Raw genomic sequence first — 22,397 nt, forward strand, 5'->3', positions numbered from 1 at the left:
AGAGAAGCTGCATCTTTAAAGAACAAAACAATTGCATTGACAGGGGTGGGGGCTATGATGTTATGATGAATGGGCTCTGCAGATGCCCCCAGCTGTGGAAGGGCCCGAACTTTACTTTGGTGGTGTGGGGCATGGCTCTGATGGTGCAAGGCCAGCATGTGTGCTGTTTCCAACAGACGTCAACTTAAAATATTGTTCCACTTCTTCCCTCATGGGCCCTCTTTCTTCTCAGAACATATATCCTAGTTTGTTTGTTTTTTAATTTGTGGTACAAACTTCCAGTTATAAAATAAATAAGTCATGAGGATGTAATGGTGACTAAAATTAACAGCATGGTGACTAAAATTAACAATACTGTACTGTATATTTGAAAGTTGCATCCCAAGAAAAAAATTTATAATTAGGTGAGCTAATGAATGTTGATTAAATTTATTGGGGTGATCGTTTCACAATATATACAAATATCGAATCATTATGTTGTACACTTGAAATGTCAATCATATCTCAAAAAAAATTATGGTCACCATGATCATGGAAGCATCAAAGTGACAGTGGAAGGCAGTGTGGTACAGGGGATAGAGCCCAGACGGAATCTGCAGGACATGGGTTCAAATTCTGTGTGGGCTATTTACTGGGGAATAAAATTAGACTCAGTTTAAATCAGATTAGCATTTAATTCTCAATGGGATTGAATAAATGTTTCTTTTTACTTTTTCCACAGGAGCTGAGAAAGGTCTCAGCAAGACCGTGGAGCTGGATCCAGATACTGGAAGAGGGGGAGGGGAAGTCATTTTGGAATTGGCTGAGAAGGTGGTTTCAGTGCAGGTGCTGTTGCTGGAGGGGATCCTGCAGCTGCTGACCTGGGGAGAGCTGCCAAGGGAGCCGGGAATCGCGTTCAGGAAGCAGCTGCAGGCCAGAGGAGGGGGTGTGACCCGCAGCGCCGGGCCTGCCGGTTCCCCTCGCTTCCAGAGCAAAGGTCACTGGGCCTCTGGATCACCGTCCCGCCCCCAGCCCTGGCTTTGTTTACCTTACAAGGAAGGCCACCAACGTGCCTGTGTTACCCTCCCCGTATTGCTACTAACAGGTCGGAGAAGCAGGACCTTCCGTGTGAAGGATGGCGGGGAACTCAATCCTGCTGGCCGCGGTCTCTGTCCTCTCTGCCTGTCAGCAAAGTAAGAGTCCGGGCGGAGTGTGTGAGCGTGTGAGTGTGTGTGAGTGTGTGAGCGTGTGAGCGTGTGAGTGTGTGTGTGTGGCAGAGGGAAGGGAGGTCCGGTTTCTGGGGTTCCGGTTGCTGGTGGCCCTGCATGCTCCGAAGACCATAGTCTGCTCAGGGCCACCAGTGCCCCTTTTCCTGGGGACAGGCGGAGATTCGGACCACGTCAGGTATTAGTTCTCATGTGCGGTGACAACCCCAGCCCAGTTCAGTGGGCATTACAAGTGTGCTAACCGGGGGAAGCGAACTATAAATATTAATTACCAGTTTCCAAAGGCAGCCTTGTGCCTGCCTGGGAACTCTGGCTGTGATTTCTTAAACTCGGATCTTTTAATTAATGTGTTTTCGTAAATAAACTGCTTATGGCAGGTCTGAGTATCAGGTTAAAAGAAAATCTCCTGCAGAAATATGAGCTTCAGGTTCAGTAATGAATTCTAAATTTTAAAGCTCCTTCCCACTAGGACTATTTAACATCCCGAGGGTTTTTTTCTCCACGGGGATCACAGGTGCTCAGTCCTTAGTCTCTTACCTTCTAAATGGGGAACAGGGTCTGAGCACTGGTGGGCAAGACTCATACCAAGTACACAGCTTCTTTATCTTGTGTGTTTGTCCCCGGAACGGGGCAGGGCTGCGGACTGCAGGTGAGGACAAGTCCAGCCTGTGCACACCTCGATGCATTGCCGAGCCAGTCTGCTTCGTGTATTTATGAAAATATCACACCTTGAGACACACAGTTTGTGGTTTGAGTCACAGCCTTTCGTGGGGGAGAGCAGGATGTTTGTGACTGATTTAAGAAGCACTTAGGTCTGAAGTGCCCGGTGTCGGCCCCCTGGTTCACATGGACCCACACAGAGGCACTACCACCTGGGTGACCCTCATCCCTGCACTGCAGAGCGCACAGAAGCGGGGCCACGGGTGCTCACCCCCTCCCCCGCGAGCCTGTGTCATCCTCACAGGGAAGCTTTTGTGGCTGGGGATGCCGGGGACAGTGTGAATTGTGGCCAGAAGTTCTGGAGGCTGGGTGACACAGGTGCCAGTGGGAAGAGGAGAGGAGGCTGGGCCAGTGGTGATTGGGGAGTGGACAGGGAATATTGGATGATGGGTGGGAGAGACAGAGACACACAGAGAGAGAGAGAGAGAGAGAGAGAGAGAGAGAGAGAGAGAAATGGAGAGAGCTGTTCAGTTGGCATTAAAGACCAGAATTTGCTGCCCCTACAAGAGTCTGGTGTTTATGGAGTCGGGACACCATATGTCCTGGTAGAAGCAGCTCAGGTTTGGGAGACAGTCTTGAATCTGTCCAGTCCAGCCACTTGTCAGTCAGGTGCCTCTGGCCAGGATGTTGTGTCCTTCGGTGTCCTCATCAGCAAGGGTTAAGCAGGACACTGGGTAGGAAACGCCCACCAGGGTGCCTGGCCGGGGCTGGTGCTCAGTGCTGTCGGTCCCAGCCTCACTGCTCCCTACGGACAGGAGCTCCGCTGGACTGAGGGTGGTCACACGGTGAAGCTGGGGGAGGGGATCATGGTGCAGGGTCTCCATTCACTGTCCCCGCAGACCTGTCCTTTTGGAGAAAGCTTTACCCAAAGCCTGCTGATATAAATGTTAATCACATCCCCCCAAAAATACCTTCACAGAAACACCTAGAATGACGATTAACCAAACAAGTGAGCACTGTAGCCTAGTACTTAGCGGACACCTAAAATTAACCATCACAGACTTGTTCCTAATTTTGGGCAATCATAAATAAAGCTGCTGTGAGCATTCATTTATAAATCTTTGTATGAACATATGCTTTCACTTCTCTTGGAGAAATACCTAGGAGTGGAATGGCTGGGTCACATGGTCTATGTATGGCTAACTAAAAAATCCCTTCCAAATGGCTGTTTAAGTGGTTGTACTATTTTACATTCCCACCAGCAGTGGATAAGAGTCCCAGTTGCTCTTATAGCCTCACTTGCCTGTCTTTTTAAATTAGTATGACCTGTCTTTTAAATTTAGACATTTAAATAGCTATGTAGTGGTATCTAATTGTGGTTTAAATTTGCATTTTACTAATGAATAATGATGTGCCAGATTTTTAACATTGATCCCCTTTACTTGCAGGTTATTTCGCTTTGCATGTAGGAAAAGCAAGATTAAAATACAAAGTTATGCCCCCGGCAGTCTCTGGGTCACCAGAGTTTGAGAGAATATTTCGTGCACAGTAAGTCATGCTTTTCCCACCATTCAGGGGTCAGGCCTGGCCACGTACACACACTTCTGATTGGGGGATAGATGTGCAGAGAAGAAAGAACCACGCTTCCCAGCCAGGACCCTTCTCGTGATCCTTGAAGCTTGAGGTACCCAGTGCATGGAGTCTCTACCTGCCTTTATGACAGATTCAGAGGGTGCATTTACAAAAAGGCTGGCATCTTAGAAAAGACTACTATATGGTCTAACTCCCTTCCCCAAATTTCTCTTTACGTGATCCTCAGCCCTAGCCCAGTTCTTGCCTTAGAGTCTAAGGTCTAGTATCAATCTGGCCAAATCAGATGACTAGTAAAGGCATTTGGGCTTTATCTGAGATAGTTAGGGCAGGATCCTTGGGACAACCAGTTCATGCCAAAGCCTACTGGCCACCTATTCTAGTTTCAAGGGCAGGCTTCCTTGAGCTCTGCCAGTTCCCAAGAGGGAATGCACTTTGTTCTCTGGCTCTCCTGGACCAAACACGGAGTCCCTTCAGCCTCCCTTAGAGGTCTCATGGCCTTGACTGTAACAGAAATGCTGCCTTTCCCCTATCCCTTCCCCCTGCTGCTTCGCTCTAAGCGTAGCCAAGAAGCCTGATGCTACAGTAAATTCTGTCTCTAAGAGGAACTTGACATCTCATAGCAATCACTGCAGGGTCCTTCTGGCCACCATGGAAGTGACCGTTCCTTGTCTGATGGTAGCCTCAGGTTGGATATACATTTGCCAAGCAGAGATGCTTATTATGAAAACGAACTTACCCAAGTTACCAGCCCAGGGATCCTTCTGCAAAGTCCCCATTCAATTCCTCTTCCTTTCCTGCATGGAGGGCCTTGGAGGTGACTGTCTCTAGAGTTTTGCAGCCTTTTGCCAGAACACTTTTTTTTTTTTTTAAATTGTGAAAATAGCAACTATAATTTCACCAAGGGCTGTTCCTTCATGCTGTTGCTCAGCTTAGAAACTTCTATGTAGTCTAATTTGAGCGAGCACCTTGATTCCTTTAGATTAAAGGGTTTTATAAATCTGAAAAGTAGATCTGAGTTATGAATGGATCTTGCTGCAATTTATATACATTGCCTCTGCTTCTATCCTCACTGGAAGAAAAGAGTAGCTGATCACCTCACCCTCCTCCATAGACTTGAGGACTATTATCGAGTGTCTTTCATCTTCTATATTTTGAGGCGAGGTAGCACTAATTCGTTAGCTGGCTTTTCCAATAATTACACAATTTTGGTTGTTATTTTTAGACTAAAATTTTTCATATTATTTCTAAGCCTGGAGCCCAGAAGTATATGTAGTATTCCAATAAGGGTTTCATGGTTCTGGGTAAGATAGAGGAATTGCTTCTTACTTCGTTTTAGTTAATGTATCCTTATTTACATAATGCTAAATTATTCAGTTCCTGGTCCAGAATTTACATGCCACAAGGCCCAAGTAAACCCAATCATCATGAATCTGAGTAGTGTTTAGTAATAGTACCCTCTTCTTACCCTAGTGTAGTTCTGTAATTTTTTTTGCCATTTCACTAGTTTTTTATAGTCATTTTGAATTCTAATTCTGAAATTTAGAAATTAAAACTAGTGACCTTAATGCATATCTAAAAACTACAGAGAAAAGGAAAATTTACAAAGATAGTACCTTTTCAAATATTCTGCCACACCAGGATGATCAGAATGTGGGTCACCTAATTTTGTAGTAAGTACTACAAATATGTGAAATGAGAGAGACAGTAAGCACATCTCCCTTTTTCTTACACATGTGCCTATCTTGAACATTAGCAGAGAGCACAAAATAGACTTATCTACTAAGTTATAAAGGGCTAGGGATCTCCAAGATAAGAGGATAGCTCTAAATGGTGAGCTCTTCAAACTCCAGCATCCTGCTCCACAGGCCGTCGGTCTTAGTCAGCTTGAGCTGCTGTAACAAAATACCACAGACCGGGAGGCTTAAACAACAGACATTTGTTCTCTCCCACTTCTGGAGGCTGCATGTCTAAGACCAAGCTTCTGGCTGATTCGATTTTCTGGTGAGAGTTCTCTTTTCTTGGCTTGTTGTGTCCCCACATGGCCTCTCCTCCGTGCTTGTGTGCTTGGGGCGCTGGGAGAGTTAGTCTGGTGGGTGTCAGAGAGCTCCCTGCTGTTTCTTGTACGCCACCAACCCTATGGAATCAGGGCCCCACCCTTCTGCCCTCACTTAGCCTTAAATACTTCCTTACTCCAACATATGAATGTTAGGGCTTCCACATATGAATTTGAGGGATGACACAAGCATTCAGTTAGTGCCACCACCAAACAGCTTCTGTCGCACCAGCTGGGTGATCCTCAGGTAGTCAGGGGACAAGAGGCAGCTGGAATTTGGATGAGCTGCAAGCCTCACTCCCTCTCTGCTCATCCTGACAAGTGCTGGTTAGAGTCATGCCTTCCTGCCACCAGCGGCAACCTCCCTCGGGTGCCCCACTCAAGGGTTACTTGACAAGGAGCAATTTAGATAGTTACAAGTCTATAGAAAGATTAACTCCAGCAGCCTCTCATCCCCAAGACTTTTCTGAGCGTATTAACCTGGTGCTCTGACCCCTAGCCGGTGTAATAATCCAAAAGACTTCCCGGGGCCGAAAGCCAGCAGACTGGGCCTGGGTCATCTGTCAACAGTGTGTGCAGCCCACTGCTTTAGAAAAGAGTCACGAAGCCAAAGGAGGAAGAAAGAGCAGCAAACAAACAATATCCCCCAAGCCCCCCAACAAACTTGAAAGAGGAAAACTTAAGTGTGGACATACAAGAAAGGGGGCGGCTCCTCAATGGTCACAATCAACTGTGCCCTCTGTTCCCATAGGAAGGGACATCGACACAGCTGCTGCCAGCTGTTTTCTGTCCATCTAGAGATTTTTCCTGAGGATCTCCTATATGAAGATGACAGACTAGATCAGCCTTCATGTCCACAGAGACCAATAGTTATTCTCATTTTGGTTTCTAAGTAATGCATCTGTGATTAGTTATTGGTAGGATTATTAAGAACAAATTTTGAGAGCTTGGTTCCCTTGAGTTAAACAATGTCTGTTGACAGCTCATCGTGAAGGAGCTATCCTGGGACACATCCAGGCATGGGCCACTTAACCGCGGTGGGCATATGCTGGAGGAGGTCGTAACAAGCAGGTAGGGTGGGATTCCAGGTACTTGAAGGTCAAGCAATCCTGGTGTTCTCAGCAGGCAGCGGCAGAGAAGACTGTCAGCAAACAAGCAGGCCCCAGGATTGGCTTAAGGCAGGTCAGCAAAAGGGACCAGGAGAAAAGCACAGTGGGCACTGCTGGGACATGAGGTCAGGGTGAGACCACAGTGACTGCTTGCAGGGGACAAGGGACTCATTTCTTGGGGAAGGAGGGTGCAGAGGTATGGTACCCCAATGCTCTAGGCTTTGCCCTCCAGGATCACAAATGCTGTCACCTTCCCATCCTTGCCTGATTCTCAGTGACTTCTAACAAGCCCTGCTCACTCAGGACCTCAGCACCCCCTTCCCCATCCTCTCCGTTACTTCCCAGAGCCCCAGGGACGTGTGCAGGGACACAGCCCCTCCTGGCAAGCAGTGTCAGGGAATGGCCGTGCCACCGCCCCGCTGGAGTCCTACCCAAAGCCTTGTGGGGCATGTGGATGACAGCCCCGTTGGCTTTCAGAGCTAGGTGTTTGGGGGGCCCAGCCCTCAGGTTGGGGTGCTGGATGTCTGGGCCTCAGAAAGAAGCTGGGGGTTGAGGGTTCCCTCCTGATTGGGTGCTGTGCTGGGGTGGTGTTTATCGTGAGAGTGTGTCTTGACCTTTTCTTATAAAAATAATACAGAGTGAGTATTTTCTCATTTGCCCAATGCGTAGGAATCACTCAGCTGGTATCTAGATTTTTCAGAGGGAGTTGCTCTGTGTGCAGCTGTACATCCATGAGAGGAGGGAGGTTCAGGAGCCTCCAGGGTTGCCATCTTGGTTGCAAAAAACAAACAAAACTAAACACTTTTTTCCCCCCAATTAAAAATATCACTTATGGTCTTCAACAACCAGTATCAACTATTTCTGGGTCAACTGCCCATAACCTTAATTTAAGTGCTCAAGCTTTAAGGCTTCTTTAAGAAAGCATGTGGACAACAGTGTGGTGATTGTGGGAGGGTGGGGCAGTGGAGGTACAGAGGGAGTAAATGGTGATGGGAAAAATAAAATTAAAATTAAAAAAAGAAAGCACGTGGGATCACTGATAATCCTGCACATGACGACTCTTCCACCAAGGTCCACTCAAGGCCTCATTACAAATTACATTAAATTTCTTTCTGGTTGTGATATTGTCAGCAAAGAATGCAGCCAACCTAGCCAAGATCACTGGGGGCGTAGCACAGGAAGGAGGAGGAATATAATTCATCTTTCTCTCTTTGCTAGGTGCAGATGCATTAATTATAGTTCCCAGAGAACTATTCCCTTTTGCTTAAAATAGTATCAAATTTTCCATCTGGGTCTTCTATGATTAGAGGCAATTTGAGTTGACATTAGGACAGAGCTTTGGAATCTGGAGCTGACACAGTCTTCCTTTAATTCTCTGTCAGCTTGTGCTCTCAGGGCTCCGTCTGCCCTCTGTAAAATGGGAATGAAAGATGCTTATTCATTTACTTCAGGAGGTTTCAGGGAAATTATTTAAAGAACGTTCTTCCAATGTGCTGAGTCACTTAAGTGGAAGGCAATGGATATGGAAGAACTGGGTGGAAGAAATCTGTTTAGTATGAATTGAATTATTTTCTGTGTTCTTTAGGTAAGATACAGAATACTTTTGAGGCTCAGAATCATGACCATTTCAAGGCCTTTCTTTTGGAAAAAGCGATGATTCATTTCTACTGCTGGCAACTTATATGTAGAAGAGTGATTCCTGGCCCTGTTCTGAGGTTTAAACAATGTCTGAGTCGCACCTCAAAAGACTCATTTTACATGTAAAGGCTATTTAAGCTCTTTATATAAATTCTTATATTATTTTTGTACAAAGAGAATGGGTATTTCTACCTCTAGATTAAAACTCAGTACTTTAGAGTAGCGTTTTCTCATAAAATAACTCATGTCTTTATTTTTTTCCTGCAGACAAAACTGTGTGGAGTTTTACCCCCTATTCATGATTACACTGTGGATGGCCGGATGGTATTTCAACCAAGGTAATTTTAAAATACAACTGACTATTCCAATGAGGACTATGATTCTTAGAACTAGTGAGGAGAAGACAGGCAACCACACATCTACGAATCTTGGAAATTGTTTTAAAAAAATAAGCAACATCTCTGTTCATCAAAGAGCACCGTGCTGCAGATAGTCTAACTTTGCTTCATTCTAATTTAATTCAATAATTTTTTTAAAAAGTTGAAACAAACTATATGTTGGGCACTTCAGAATGAAAATGACACACAATTTGTCTTGACTACCAGACCTTGAGTTGGTTTCTTGACCTCCTTTGGATCATGTCCCAGAGCCCCTGCAGGTGTGTGTCCTAACGTGTGGGTGACAGTAGGGGAGGCTGCTGGCTTGCTCTCTCCTCAGCTCCTTGTCACAGTCCCTCACTGTGGTTTACTAGCAGAATGTAAATTCCCTGAGGTCAGGAATTTGCCTCATTTGCTGCTGTATCCCCAGTGCCTATCAAAGGGGGTGGGGCACTCTTGCATGAATGACCAACAGCCCTAATCAAGACTGATTTCTAAAATCCCAAGCAGTAGACTGACCCAGATGAAGCAGAACCTGAGCCACCATTTATTCATGTGTCATCTCATGCCCCTGCTATGAGCATCCTTCCCTGAGCAGCTGTGATGTGAGCTGGTAAAGCCACCAGTGGTGGCTGCCCTAGACTGCCGGCCTTAGCGCAGTGTCAGAGGCGCCTGGGGTGGCATTAGGGATTACTGCTCCTGGACCCACCCACGTCTGGAGGCGGCCCAGGCAACCGGGTGTTTGAAACCTCTCGTGATTCTAATGTATGGACCAAGTTGCGAACCACAGCCCTGGCTTCTAGAATTAATTCCTGCTTTCCAGATAAAGAAACTGAAGTACAGAGAGGTTAAGTAACTTGTCGAACTTAACACTTACCAATGTAGGAGAAAATTAGCTTTCAAGGACAGAACAGGGTCTATTGGAATTTGACCCAACAACCCATGTACCTTCTCCCAAGGACCTGTTCCCAAGGATGTAGTGCTTTTGTTTGTATGTAACAACCCTACAAATACGAACTCTCTGTTAGACCGGGGTATCCTTGGCAAGCTGAGGGATTTACCCAAACTCTGCCTGTCCCGTTCACAGGATGTTAGACCAGCACTAGCTGCTTTAGCTGGAGAAATTCAGTCCCTTTTGCTTTCATTTAAAAAAAAAAATTTTTTTATTGATTTTTAGAGTGAGAGGAAGGGAGAGGGAGAGAGAAAGAGAAACATCGATGTGAGAGCAGAACACCGCTCAGGCTGCCTCCTGTATGCCCCTACAGGAGACTGAGCCCGAAACCCAGGCATGTGCCCTGACCGGGAATCGAACCAGCAACCTTTCAGTGCACGGGAGGACACCCAACCCACTGAGCCACACTGGCCAGGGCAATCCCTTTTGTTTTCTGATAACTCCGATTGCTTCATTTGGTGATTGCTGAGACTTAAATAAACTCAAGTCCCGCTTTCAAAGGTAATCCTATGACCTTCTGGTAATTTTTCCTGTCGACTGAGGAACTTCAGATAAAATGTCCTTTAGAGAAAGACTTCTTAACTGTATTCCAGCTCACACTTTTGTCCCCTAAGGGCACGAATGAAGGCCTGGTTCCCTGTCAGGTGAGACCACATTAACAACTAATAAGAAAAGTGCCTTTTGATAATGGAACTCAGTCTCTGCCATTGGACCCTTTGGATTTCACTGTGACGGGCCCCCTGCCTGTCAGGAAGGGATTTCTCAGGTATCTCCTTGTCATATTTTCTCTTGGTTCTTTCTCATCCAAAGTAAGCTGCCTATTAACTGCCCCGAACAGCTCTCCTTGGCCTTCTGGGGGTCACTCATTAGCGGTTTCAAGCTGTAGCGTGCTCGGATCTCTCCACTTCCTCGGGCACCTTGCTTTAGCCCCAACACAAATGCCATCCCCTCAGGGTGGAAAACCACGGGTGCCTCCTCCAGGTCCCCTGCCCCATCCCGCATCTCCTTCTCTGCACCTTTGAGTCCAATTTTCTTCTCATTTTCTATTTATTTGTTGTCTGTGTTTGCTGATAAACTCCATAAAGGCAGGGAGCTTCTATCTATCTCACTGCTAACCCCAGTTCTTAGGATAACGCCGGATATGCAGAAGAAACTAAGCCCTGGCTGGTGTGGCTCAGCTGGTGGAGCATCGTCGCACTGGGAGGTCAATTCCCGGGCAGGGCACATGCCCAGGCTACACGTTTGCTCCCCAGTTGGGATGTGTGGGGGGGCAGCCCATCCATGTTTCTCTCTCACACTGATGTTTCTCTCTCTCTCTCTCTCCCTCTTTCCCTTTCTCTCTCTCTAAAGTCAATTAAAAAAAAAAATTGTTTGTGACCTAATAACATAATGACTTGAATGCTATCCAGTGTATCAGTCTGACAGGTAAGCTCCATGTGTTTACGAGAAGGCTGGAAATTCACACGCGTGGGGTGCTGAGGAAGAGAGTTCCTCATGTGGGGGGGATGCTGATGTTTTACGTCGGACAGGATGGCAGAACTTCACCCCATGCTTTATATTTCTTTTAGGTAAAACTTATTTTTAAGGAAGTCCAAAAATTGTAAGTGTGCCATCCAGTGAGCTTTGACAAGTGTATACACCCGTGTGCCCCAAATCCCTATCAAGACAGAGAACGTGACGACCACCCCGACTTTCCCCATGCCCTTTCCAGTCGACCCCTTTCAGAGGCAAGCACTGTTCTGATTTTTTTCATCCTAGCTTAGCTTTGTCCGTTCTGGAACTTTCCATAATTGGAATCACACAGTATGTACTCCTGGGTAACGTAGTGCTTCATTGGCTCAGCAACATGTTTTTGAGATTCGCCACGTCTCTTTTTGTTGCCGGGTGACAGTCCTTCGCATGGTCTCACAGTTAGGCTGTTCATTCTCCTGCTGAGAGACTGCTGGGCCGTGTCCAGCTTTTCACCCTTACGCATGGAGCTGCAATGGACACTCTGTACAAGTCTTTTTATGGGCATGTGCTTTCATTCCTCTTGGGTAAATACATAGGAATGGAATTGCTGGGTCACGCGTGTGTGTAGTTTTCTAAGAAACTGCCAGACCTTCTCCCCAAGTGGCTGTACTACTTGGCTTTCCCACCCCTAATGTATGAGGCTTCCAACGTGACCAACATCTGTATCGTCGGTCTTTTAAGGTCTGAGGCATTCTCGTGGGTGCGCAGTGGTGTCATCCTGTGGTTTTAAATCATAGTTTGCTGATATTGAGTGATGGGTGATGAATAATGTGGAAAACATTTTCATGTGCTTATTGGCACATTTGTTTAGCTTCCCGTGTGAGTTCTCTATTCAAATATGTTTTGCCCATTGCAAAAATCAGGGTGTTTTTCTTTCATTGCTCAACTGTTGTCAGAGTTCTCTATGTATCCTGGACACGTCTTTGGGCAGACTTATGTTTTGTGAGCAGTTTCTCAGCTTTCGCACCACATTTTTTGTTATTGTTGTTAATTCTCATTCGAGGATATTTTTCCCATTGCTTTTTTAGAGAGTGGAATGGAGGGGGAAAGAGGGAGGGACACACATACACACACACAGACAGAGAGAGAAACATTGATGTGAGAGAGATACATAGATTGGTTGCCACCGGCACATGCCCCCACCGGGCCAGGGATCGAACCTGCAACCCAGGTAGGTGCCTTTGACCAGGAATTGAACCTGCGACCTTTCGGTGTACGGGCCGGCGCTCTAACCACTAAGCATACTTGCCAGGGCTCACACCACATTTTGAGAGATTGCCCTCATACTCTGTATCTTCTCTATTTTCTCTCTACAGTTTTTGCTACTTGTCTGGGTCTGGTGTACATATATGCCCGTCACCAGTACTTCTGGGGATACTCGGAAGCTGCTAATAAAAGGTAAGGAGAACCCAAAGAATTGATGTTTAGGCCAAAAGCAGCAGATGGAGTCTGAATTAGTTTGCTGTTCCTGAGAGTATTAACAGCACCGAAGGCCGTGATGGCTAAGGTGACCTATGTTGCCTGAGGCCACGCCTCCCCAAGCCCATGCACAATTAGGCACAAGACTGGAAAGTTCAAGTGTAAGTGCACATTAAGAGCGCACTCTTACACCGGCACACTTTCAATCCTTGCAAAAATGTTGCTCTATCTCCAAAAAGTTACCAAGGAAATAATCCTGCCCAGCCTTAATAATCCTTTGAATGTTCAAAGGAGCCAATTAACCTTTGTGGTTAGGCATCACCTTTAATTTATGCGATGAATCCAAATTTTCAAATGGCCCAAACTAGGAAGTTCTGGACAGTGTCAACAGTGAGCAGCCAGCCCCAGGGCACCCCAGCTTTACCACTGTAGCCCTTTGTCACCTCCCTCCCTCATCTCTGCTCTGCAGGATGACTGGTTTCCAGTTGAGTCTGGGGATTTTGGCCTTGTTGACCGTCCTAGGAGCCCTGGGGATTGCAAACAGCTTTCTGGATGAGTACCTGGACCTCAATATTGCCAAGAAACTGAGGCACTTCTAACTTTCCCCCTCCCTTTGCTCAAATGCTTGCAAAAGGTATTTCCGCTCTGAAGGTAGCATGGTATCACTTATTCAATTAAAACAAAAATAAAAGTGTTGATTTTGTTTTTATTGGAATGGCTTTGTAGAAACACACCCTTTGGAGATTAGATTTCTTGTTTGTTTAAGAACTGAAGTTTGCTCTGAGGGGATATATCTGCATCCTCAGTGGAAGCGTGCCAAGTCCTGGTTTGAGAAGGGCACCCTCAGGTCCCAAATGCCCGCGTGGGGAGCGAGCCGCCTGACTCGCGTGCGAGGCTTCCCATGGACCGCTGCCATCACCTGCCTCTGAGACTGCTTCTCCCTTCATGGAAAGTTCCAGACAGATGCTGATAAGGCAGCCGAACTCACTTCATTGGAGGCAGAAAAGCAACCCAGATGGCTGCACGTGGCATACACATAGAGTAGCCAGAGAAGAGAGTCACCAACTAATCATGCAAAATAAATCTGGCTGTGAAAATGGATTTATAAAGAAAAAAGAGGCATATTATTTTCAAGGAACCATCTAGAGACCTGTGCTGTGAGTGTGCTTGCCCCTGGCAGGGAAGAGGAGGGTCACGGTCAGGCGGGGCTGGGCTGGGCTCTGGCGCACTCCCTGTCTCACCCGGGCTTGGGGCCCATGGCTGTTGTGACCCTATGTGCACTCACTGTCTGGCACACTTGCAAGTGACCTCTGTTCACTTTCTTCACCTGTAAAATGGGAATAAGTCCACCTCACAGTCCTCAGGGGCCTTAGGAAAATGGAATTATGAGCCTATAACACCACATCAGGAAAAGAGTTCTCTGTCGATTTTTCCAAAGAAAGCTGAATGTCTTGAGTCTGGCGTGGATGTCTTCAAGAAGCTGTTTATTGAGACTTCTCCTTTTTGTGGGCACACAGGAAGTCACAAAGGTTATGAATAATAGTAAAAGAAATAAAGGCATTTAAACACCAGTGTTTCCAGAACAGGAGGGGAGAAAGCAATGGCAACCTCTTGCGCTCCAAGTACTAGTACTAAATATCCCAAAGTACGCAGAGAAGGTTTTGGTCTGGGGACAGGGATATGTGGACACAAGCCCTTTCCCCCCGCATTCGCTGTCAGGCTTTGGACAAACACCTCACCAGTGGAGGCAGTGCAGCCAGGCGGGGAAGGCTCCGGAGCCCCAGCGCTCATCCTGCTCGGCAACTTGCTGGCTTGTAGCTCTCTGCCTCAGTTTTCTCAAAGATAAAATGGGGCTAATGCTCTAAAATGCTATGATTCTGTGGTCTTTTACTTTTGAGTATTCTGATCAGTATGGTGACTTGTATTGTGACATTATTATTATATTAAAAAATGTATTTTTATTGATTTCAGAGAGAAGGGAGAGGGAGAGAGAGAAACATTGATGAGAAACATCGATCAGCTGCCTCTTGCATGCCCCCTACTGGGGACTGAGCCTGCAACTCTGGCATGTGCCCTGACCGGGAATCGAACTAGCGCCCTCCTGGTGCATGGGACCACGCTCAACAAACTGAGCCACACTGGCAAGGTTATTGCGACATTTTAATTGTTTTATATACTAAAAACAACAAAGAGAAAGTGTGCAAATATTGGACCCTAAAGCACAATTACTACATAATCATATCCTTCGGAAGTGGGGGGAAACCCCATAATTCTTCAAATCTTACACTTGAGGATTTTTAAACAACTTCTATCTTTCATCTAAATTGAAACTATTTAATTTATAAACACACACGGTTTTGGTTAGACAACGTAGAAAAAGAAGATGGGTGTACCACAATATTGGAGCTTTGTATCTTTAAACATCTGAACTACAGAATTTATTTCTTTTGTTCTAATTCTGTTGTCACCAAGGCAACCTCTTGATCACTTTAATTCCTACAAATCTGGCTACAGGGAGCAAATGCGCTGGCTGGAGAGAGGTGAATTTCTGATCTCTTGGACAGTTACATATATATTTTTTGCATATTAGTAAATTGACTAATTTTATTTTTACAAATCAGGTTTATTACCTCAAAAAGTCAATGTTATGAAAAGGGTGGTGAAGAACTTTCCTGCCTTAAAAGAGTCTTAAGAAGCATGAAAACCAAATGGCAGTGCAGATTCCTCGGTCAAATCCTGGTTAGAACAAAACAGCGATGGAAGACATCTGGGGGGCAACTGGGACAATTCGAATGTGGAGTGGGAGTGGTGTGCTCTTGGGGAGTGAATGTGAACTATGTTAGGTGCTAGGGGAGAGGACGCCCTGATTCTTTGGAGCTGCGAGCTGAGGGGGCGCAGGGTGAACTGGCAGGGGTGTGTATAACTCGCTTTGAAATGGTTCTGCAAAATAAATATGTGACTTGGCAGTGTTAACAATTACTGAATCGAGTTGGTAAGTGTAGATAGTTATTCGTTGCACTATTTTTTTCTACTTTTCTGATTTTTTGGAAAATGTTTCACAAAGTTTAAAAAATCTAAGCAAAGTTAAATCCTGAAAGCAGGTAGTCCTTGGTAGCTCCGAAGCACTGTATGCTTGATTTGGGATCTGGGGTGCCCGTAGGGCCAGCCGTCCCGCGTGAGGCCGGGGCACGTGAGGCCCAGGTGTGGGGCGCTGCTGTAACGACCTCCGCCTGCTGCAGGAAAGAAACAGGTGTCTGTGGTGGCGCGGCCAGAAGACACTAGAATGGAAATCTAATGTCCTTAGAGCTTAAAAGCAAAAGGAAAAGAGATTAGAGGAGAAAACCAGAGAAAAAAAGAGGAAAAGATGAAAAAGAAAATAAAAACATAAAGGACTGGTTGTACAACCAGGTGTCCCTCCCCCCCCTTTTCTTTGCAGGTTGGAGGTGGGTGGGGTGTGGCCCACAAAGTAATTCATAAGGAAAAGTATCAGGTAATTTGTTTTTCGCCTTTTTTCCTCCTGTCTTCCTTGAAAAGAATGGTCAGAGGCAGAAATGACTTATCTAGTGCTTCTGAATGTTCATTAATTTTCAGCAAACAAAATGCATCTTTCTCCCTGGGGCAGATGCCTACTGACTTCCTGGGTAGATGTTCTGCTCTCTCTCCTTCCCTCACCACCCGCTCACTGCACTGTGATTTTATAAAGGTCAAGACGATTACATGCAAGAAATTGTTTTAAAGGAGACACGTATTCCATTCATCCAGCGAAGAACACATTTTCACCCAAATACAAAGATTCGTTTTAATTAATCTGGACTAGGAGTACTCAGTCCTTCTCAGAGCTTCGTGTTTGTTCTCCTGTGGTCAGCACCTCCACACCCCACCCCAGATTCTGTTCATTTTTTGCTCTCATGTTACCCAATGCCACATGGTGTGATTTCCCAGCTAGTCTGGAACCATAGCCCACTGTGGGTAGGACTGGCCTCTTCTTTCACAGTCAAGTTCATACTCCCTCTTGGTTTATATATATTAAAAATAATTTTCATTTTGGATCTATTTTTGACTCTCCTGAAGTGGTCTTAGGCCAGGTCTTCTAGAATTGAAGTGGGAGAGACACATGTGTGTGAATTGTTAAAAGGGCTCCCGGGATGGGAGTTGGGGAAACAGGGCAGAGAAGGGCAAGAAGCCCAACTAGGAGGCAACCTTAGGCAAAGTCCCAGCCTCTGCTTGATCCTGCAGGGGGAGCTCTGAGACATAAATCCTACCTCCAGGTTTGTCCAAGAAATAAACCGGGCTCTTACCTTCCAGTAAGGATGGAACCTTTTGTCTAAGCACTTTAACTCTTTGTAGGTGGGTGCAGCCTAAGCTAGGGCATGGCCCAGGGAGTCCTCCAAAGAGGCGCAGCTGGGCCGCAGATGTAAGACTGTGTGTGTATATGTGTGCATGTGGACAGTGTCCACTCCAGTGGGGCTAAAATCCCTGTGTCATTTTCCCCCCAATATATTCCTTGAGTTTTCTTACCTTTTTTTAAAATAAAATTTTCACTATCATTTTCCCAAATCCTCTGAATGAACCAGGTGGATTTGAATTGCTGTGTTGTTGAATCCACAAATGGACTTTAGTTCATTCCTTTCAAAGTTGACGCTCCTCTGTTCCCTTTGCCACATCCCCCGCAGTGCAAATTTAGAACATATTAGTTATGTGGTTGAATTAAAAAGGCTGTGAATGATTGATTGCTCTGTACTGTTATATAAATGTTTAAATAATGATATCCAAATTTTGAGACAAGAACTGCAGTTAATCAATTAAAACCCAGGCATAATATATCTGCTTAATTAAGGCTGGGGATCCAGTGACAATCCAAAAATAAACTAAACTTTGGGTTGGTTCAGATAACGATCTTTTATTTGTTTTTTTTTCTTTAAAAGTGGTATGTCAACGTCACTTCATTTCTACATTTCAGAGTTCTGTACATCTCTTAAAAGGAAATAAGCAATGCTCAATGTACAAAGTAAAAAGAGAAAACTAGAAAAATCTGAATGAAATGGAGCAAGTTGCCATAGGCCATACAGTACAAATTAGTAATCAGATGCCATCTGAAGTGCGATACCACTGCTGTGATGATGCGTTAAGGGATGAAATAAAAATACTCTATTTTAAACAAACAGTATATATATATTTATATGTATATTTTTTACAGATAGTAGACCCAGTGATATCTGCAGTATTGTAAAAACTTATTTACAAATAACTTTTTTAGACATTACATATACATCAGCACCGTAGTAAAAACAAAACCAAAACAACATTATTAAAATCTACCTCTTTATTTAGTTGGTCCCAGGACTGAGCATTCGGAGGAAGCTTTTAAGAGGGAATAGAGCCACTTCTCCAACAGCCACCTCTAGCTTCTCATCATTGCTTATAGATTTATTTACTGTACCTTTCAGAAAAAGGTATATACGTATTCTGTCTTCATGTTTGTTTGTGTTTTTTTTTGGTTTTCATCTGTTTCCACTCAGGAGTTTCCCTGGTGGTGTCTGTCCCCATGCAGGATGTTCACTGTCACCCTGCTAACACCTGTTCCCAGAGAGAGCACGGCCCCTACCTGGGCTCTTGCCCACCTGGCCACCTGTCTCCACCCTGCCCCTTGCTGAACGGGTCTGTAACCTTGGGACCTGGCGAGCAAATCAAGGCAGTGCTTGCCTGCCTGCTCCCTCTGCCCCCTCCGCCCCCAGCTTGCCATTCAAACTCCCTTCCAGGACCTTCCCCCAGGGCTGCCAGGCCAGTTCCTCACGTCCCCAGCCTGGGCTCAGCTGTGGCGAGCTGCATGTGACTGCCCAAAAGGGAGCCAGCCTTTCGGACACGGAGGGAGGAGGTGGGGGGAGAAAAGCACACGTCACTCTCACTCACTTAGGACAATAATTATGCACATGGCTTCCAAAAAGGGACAGTGGGAGGGGAGGCGAGGACTTACACTTAAGTTCTTGTAAATAAGAGACAAGCCTCCCGATGGGGGAGCTCGTTGATCCCTTCCAACAGGCTTCAGTTAGGGCAGGTTTGAGTGAATGACACAGAGAACAACTGTACAGGACTTTGGAAGTGGATGACTTTGCCCATATGGAAGGAACCATATTTTCCTCCTTTCTGTCATCAAAACACGTGAGGTGGAATAATTGGTTTTTCAGTGCCTCATCTCTCGGGTTTAGATTTGTCTTTCTGGTGAGTAGGGATTAAGGACAAGGCCGATTTTAGAGCCTCACCCCTGGGATTTTCCCACTGGGAGCCCTCCAGGCCGGTCCTTTCTGGGGACACTGGAGGCATCAGATGCGGTGCGTGTAAACCCACACGGAGCCTGCTCAGTTCCCGGCAGACTATTCCCTCAGCTCCACGCACGGCAGAGAAACACTCCAGCGTCGCCTTGGCATTCCAGGCATTGTCTAAGCTCTCCTCGCATTTATTGTGACTCTGCCCAGGCTCCCTAGAGACAAAAGTTTCATTTCTTCTTGGGAGGACGCTGTGATGGATACAATGAGGGACAAAGGTGGGGTGGGGGAGGACGGTGGTCATGGGGCAGGCGCACAGCATCCACCAGGGTCTCCCTACCCTGTGGTGATGGAAGTAGATGGAAGTGCCTTGCTGTGTCACTGTCATGCTGGGCTCCTGGAGGCTCCAGCCCAACTACTGGGAGCAACGGCCACCACGGTCACCAGCAGAGGGCTGGCTGCCCCCAGGACTGCAGGACCCACCCTCCTCCCAGCTCACTTGGCTATCCTTGTGAGGCAGCCAAGAGCAACGCCTCTGACATTCCTGAGGGTCATCATGGGGCAGGAGCCAGGCCTGCAGGAGCCTTTGTAGTCTCCCTGCGACGGCTCACCATTCTTCGTGCCTGCCCTCAACATCCAGTTGCACGTCTTGAAGCCTGACATCTCTTTCCAGCCAGAGCTCAGCACATTTCTGACCTGTGCTCTTGGCCTGTGCAATCACCCAGCAGCCTCTGTGGGGCTCCTTCTGCTCAAGGCTCTGTCTCTTGTGTCTCCAAAGCTGCAGTCTCCGCACTGGGCCAGGAGGGGCTGACGGGTGCCTTGCCCTGGGCAGCAGTCGGTCTGGGCTGGAGCAGCTCTTGCTGGGCCAGGCGATCACAGGGCAGGGAGCTCAGGTTCGTCTTCCCCACCTGCCTCTGGTGTGTCTTCCTCTCTCACAGCAGGGATCTGCCTGGTGTCTCGTCTTGACTGCTGTGTGAAAATCAGGTGAAATGAGGCCCCGCGGGGCTGTGGACTGGCACCTGGATCTTCCACTATCAGCCAGCTGCAGTTTTGCTCAGTTTACGTGGGTCAAAAAAACACAAAACAAGGATGGGTCCACATCCTGTTTCTTTTGCCCATTTGGGGCCCCTCTTGACTAGGGGTTTCCAAACAACTCATCGAGCTCCTGCATCCACTCGTCCCCTGGCCCAGCTTTGATGATGGAGTCCACGAGGTCGGCACTGTCCGAGAGGCCCGGGAAGGAAGCCCCGGCCCCTTCGCCACTGTAACTGTACGACATGTCCTGGGGGGCAGTCCGCTCATAGGCTTGGCTCTGGCCACTGGGAGCAAAGCTGCCACTGGGCATCTGCTGCTGGGCTGGGGGCTGGCTGAACGCTGGCATGCCGGGGACACCCTGGCTTAGGCCAGACATAACCATGGGCCTGGACTGGCTGGTCCCTTGCTGACCCGGGAGTGGTGGCATCATTTGCCGACCCATGGCAGCCGGGTTGAGGGTTCTCACGGCACCTGTGTTAGCGTCCACGACCTGGCTCAGTCCCTGTGGGAAGTGTTGCTTGGTCAGCCTCGGCTGGCCAGCTTGAAGTGAGTAGCTGGCACCATTGCTGAATGACCCTAATTCTCCACTAGTCCTCCCAGGCATCCCCTGTAGGCTCCTCTGCTGCCAACTCTGGGCTCCCTGCTGGACTGTTCCCATAATGCTTTGCAGCCTTGGTGGGCCTTGGGGTCTCGGCAAGGCCTGGCCCACTGGCCCTTTCATTTGTTGGTGCTGCTGGGTCATGGCTGAGTTCACCAGCATGCTCTGACCAAACCCACTCACCATCCCAACCCCTTGCCCGGAGGCAGGCTGCCTGGGTCCCTGGGCTTGGTTGTGTGCGATGCTCATGCCACTTTGGTTTGGGTGCTGCAACATTTGGGTCATTCCTGGACTCATATTGTACATTCCTGGTTGGCTGGTAGGCGTGGTGTTGTAAGGGGCCAGCCCCATCTCTGACGGGGCAGTGGCTGTGGCCATTGTCCCTGGGTTCTGGGAAGGTCCCATTCCCATCATGCCTGCATTCTGTGTCATCAACCGTGATGTTCGCATGCTCTGGAGGGCCGCTTGGCTTCTCACGGCTGCTATGTCCTGTGGAGAACCTGCAAGGGAAAAAGGTTCATTCACTCTTCTCGATAAGCAATGTACTCAACCAAGGTGCTGGCTGGGGTTTTCTCTGGGAGCCCCAATGCTTTCATATGAAAGGATCTGCTCTGATACCACATCCTTAATAAAAACAATTATTATTTTTCTGCTTATAACACATGCTGATTGTGAAAAATCTGGAAAATATTGAAAAGCACAAAGATGAAAATTAAAGTCACCCAAGTTCTCACCCTCCAGAGAGGACCACTGCTAACTATTATTTATATATAAAAAGACACACACAAAGGAATTGGGATCATACTGTACACACACTTTTGTAGTTGACTGTTTTACTTGATTACCGATATTTGTTCACATTTCAGGAGCAAATTATTTCTTACACTTCTTGATATGATGCCATCCTCAACCAATTAGATACCCTTTTTTTCTTGGAGATGAGAGGGAATTCACCCCCTAGACTAAATTAAGAAGAAATGGCAATCTCTGTGCGTATTCTATTTGCGAAGTAGAACGCGGTTCAGTAGAGAATACGATCAGTAAAGACCATTAGATTAATTTCCCTTAAGACGTGAGCAGGATTTGAGAGGTTAAAGGCCACTGCTTCTGCTCAGAAACTATGGATGGTTTTTTGGACCCACTCTATAGATTTCCACATGCTCCAGATTCTCTGAATCATTACATGTCAGTACAAACTGGCCAGCTTCCTGAGCTAGAAAAAGAAATCATCCTGCTACTTGCTACTTGGCAATGAACTTGACGGATCTCTCCAGTGAAGTCCACTCCTTGAAATCGGCAATGACTACGGCTGCTCTCAGCAGATCGCTAACAGAGCTTTAATGAAGCCATTTTAAAAAGTTGGCCAGGGTATGAACAGGCCAAGTCACTCCACTCTAATCAGGCATCTGAGTGAGGCCTTCGTTACCGGTTCCCGGGAAATCTCCAAACCAGCCAGGAGGACAGAAATGTCACCCTTCCAACTCCAGTCGATGTAGTAAAGGACCAGGAGGGGCACACAATGGATTTTTCTAGGTCCCTGATAATGATTAAGTCTACGAGACAAAGAAAAATAGTTTTTTTTCCTGGACATTTAAAAAAGATGCAGCATGGGAACCAATCAATATTATAAGCAAATCTGATCCCCCCTGGAACTGAGACGAGAAACCAGATGAGAACAGTGTAACCTCGTTAAGCCTGGCACCTTGGCAGATAACTGAAGTGTGTTTTTGTCTTCCTGATAGGGGTATTGATTTCTGGGCAGCAAATACGTCTCCATACATTATTTCTTTCTTTAAGAAAGAAAATTACAGGAATTTTGATTATGACTTAAGTTTTTGAGGCTTGAGATCAATATCATTCTGCATTGAAAAATGAAGGTTACTGTAGGGAAACCTGAAAGACCCGGGGGCAATCCTTAGAAATGTTTCCATTTGTTTTGTTTTAAGCTTAATTATATTGAAGTGATTTTTTAAAAAAAGTCAA

General features: G+C 46.6%; 2 protein-coding genes across 4 annotated transcripts in view; one reads left to right on the top strand and one right to left on the bottom strand.

Moving 5' to 3' along the window:
* The first annotated feature begins 915 nt into the window (after positions 1-915).
* MGST2 (microsomal glutathione S-transferase 2) lies at positions 916-13,216 on the top strand. 2 transcript variants are annotated; one of them, XM_081137510.1, is made up of 5 exons: positions 916-1,172; positions 3,314-3,413; positions 8,526-8,596; positions 12,416-12,497; positions 12,988-13,216. In XM_081137510.1, the coding sequence occupies exons 1-5, from the start codon at positions 1,115-1,117 to the stop codon at positions 13,115-13,117; spliced, it is 441 nt and encodes a 146-aa protein (XP_080993636.1). In that variant the 5' UTR covers positions 916-1,114; the 3' UTR covers positions 13,118-13,216. The 2 variants fall into 2 exon arrangements, with proteins under 2 accessions (XP_080993636.1, XP_080993637.1); XM_081137511.1 differs by lacking the exon at positions 3,314-3,413 and having other exon boundaries at positions 922-1,172.
* A 4,190-nt stretch (positions 13,217-17,406) lies between these two features.
* Positions 17,407-22,397, bottom strand: part of MAML3 (mastermind like transcriptional coactivator 3) — a 377,481-nt gene continuing 372,490 nt past the window's right edge. For both annotated transcript variants that reach the window (XM_081137509.1, XM_081137508.1), the window contains exon 5: positions 17,407-20,914. In XM_081137509.1, the coding sequence (XP_080993635.1) occupies positions 19,917-20,914 (998 nt within the window). In that variant the 3' untranslated portion in view covers positions 17,407-19,916. The remainder of the gene's footprint in view (positions 20,915-22,397) is intronic.

Source organism: Miniopterus schreibersii (genome assembly GCF_964146895.1).
Source record: "Miniopterus schreibersii genome assembly, chromosome: 4".
Taxonomy (NCBI): domain Eukaryota; kingdom Metazoa; phylum Chordata; class Mammalia; order Chiroptera; family Miniopteridae; genus Miniopterus; species Miniopterus schreibersii.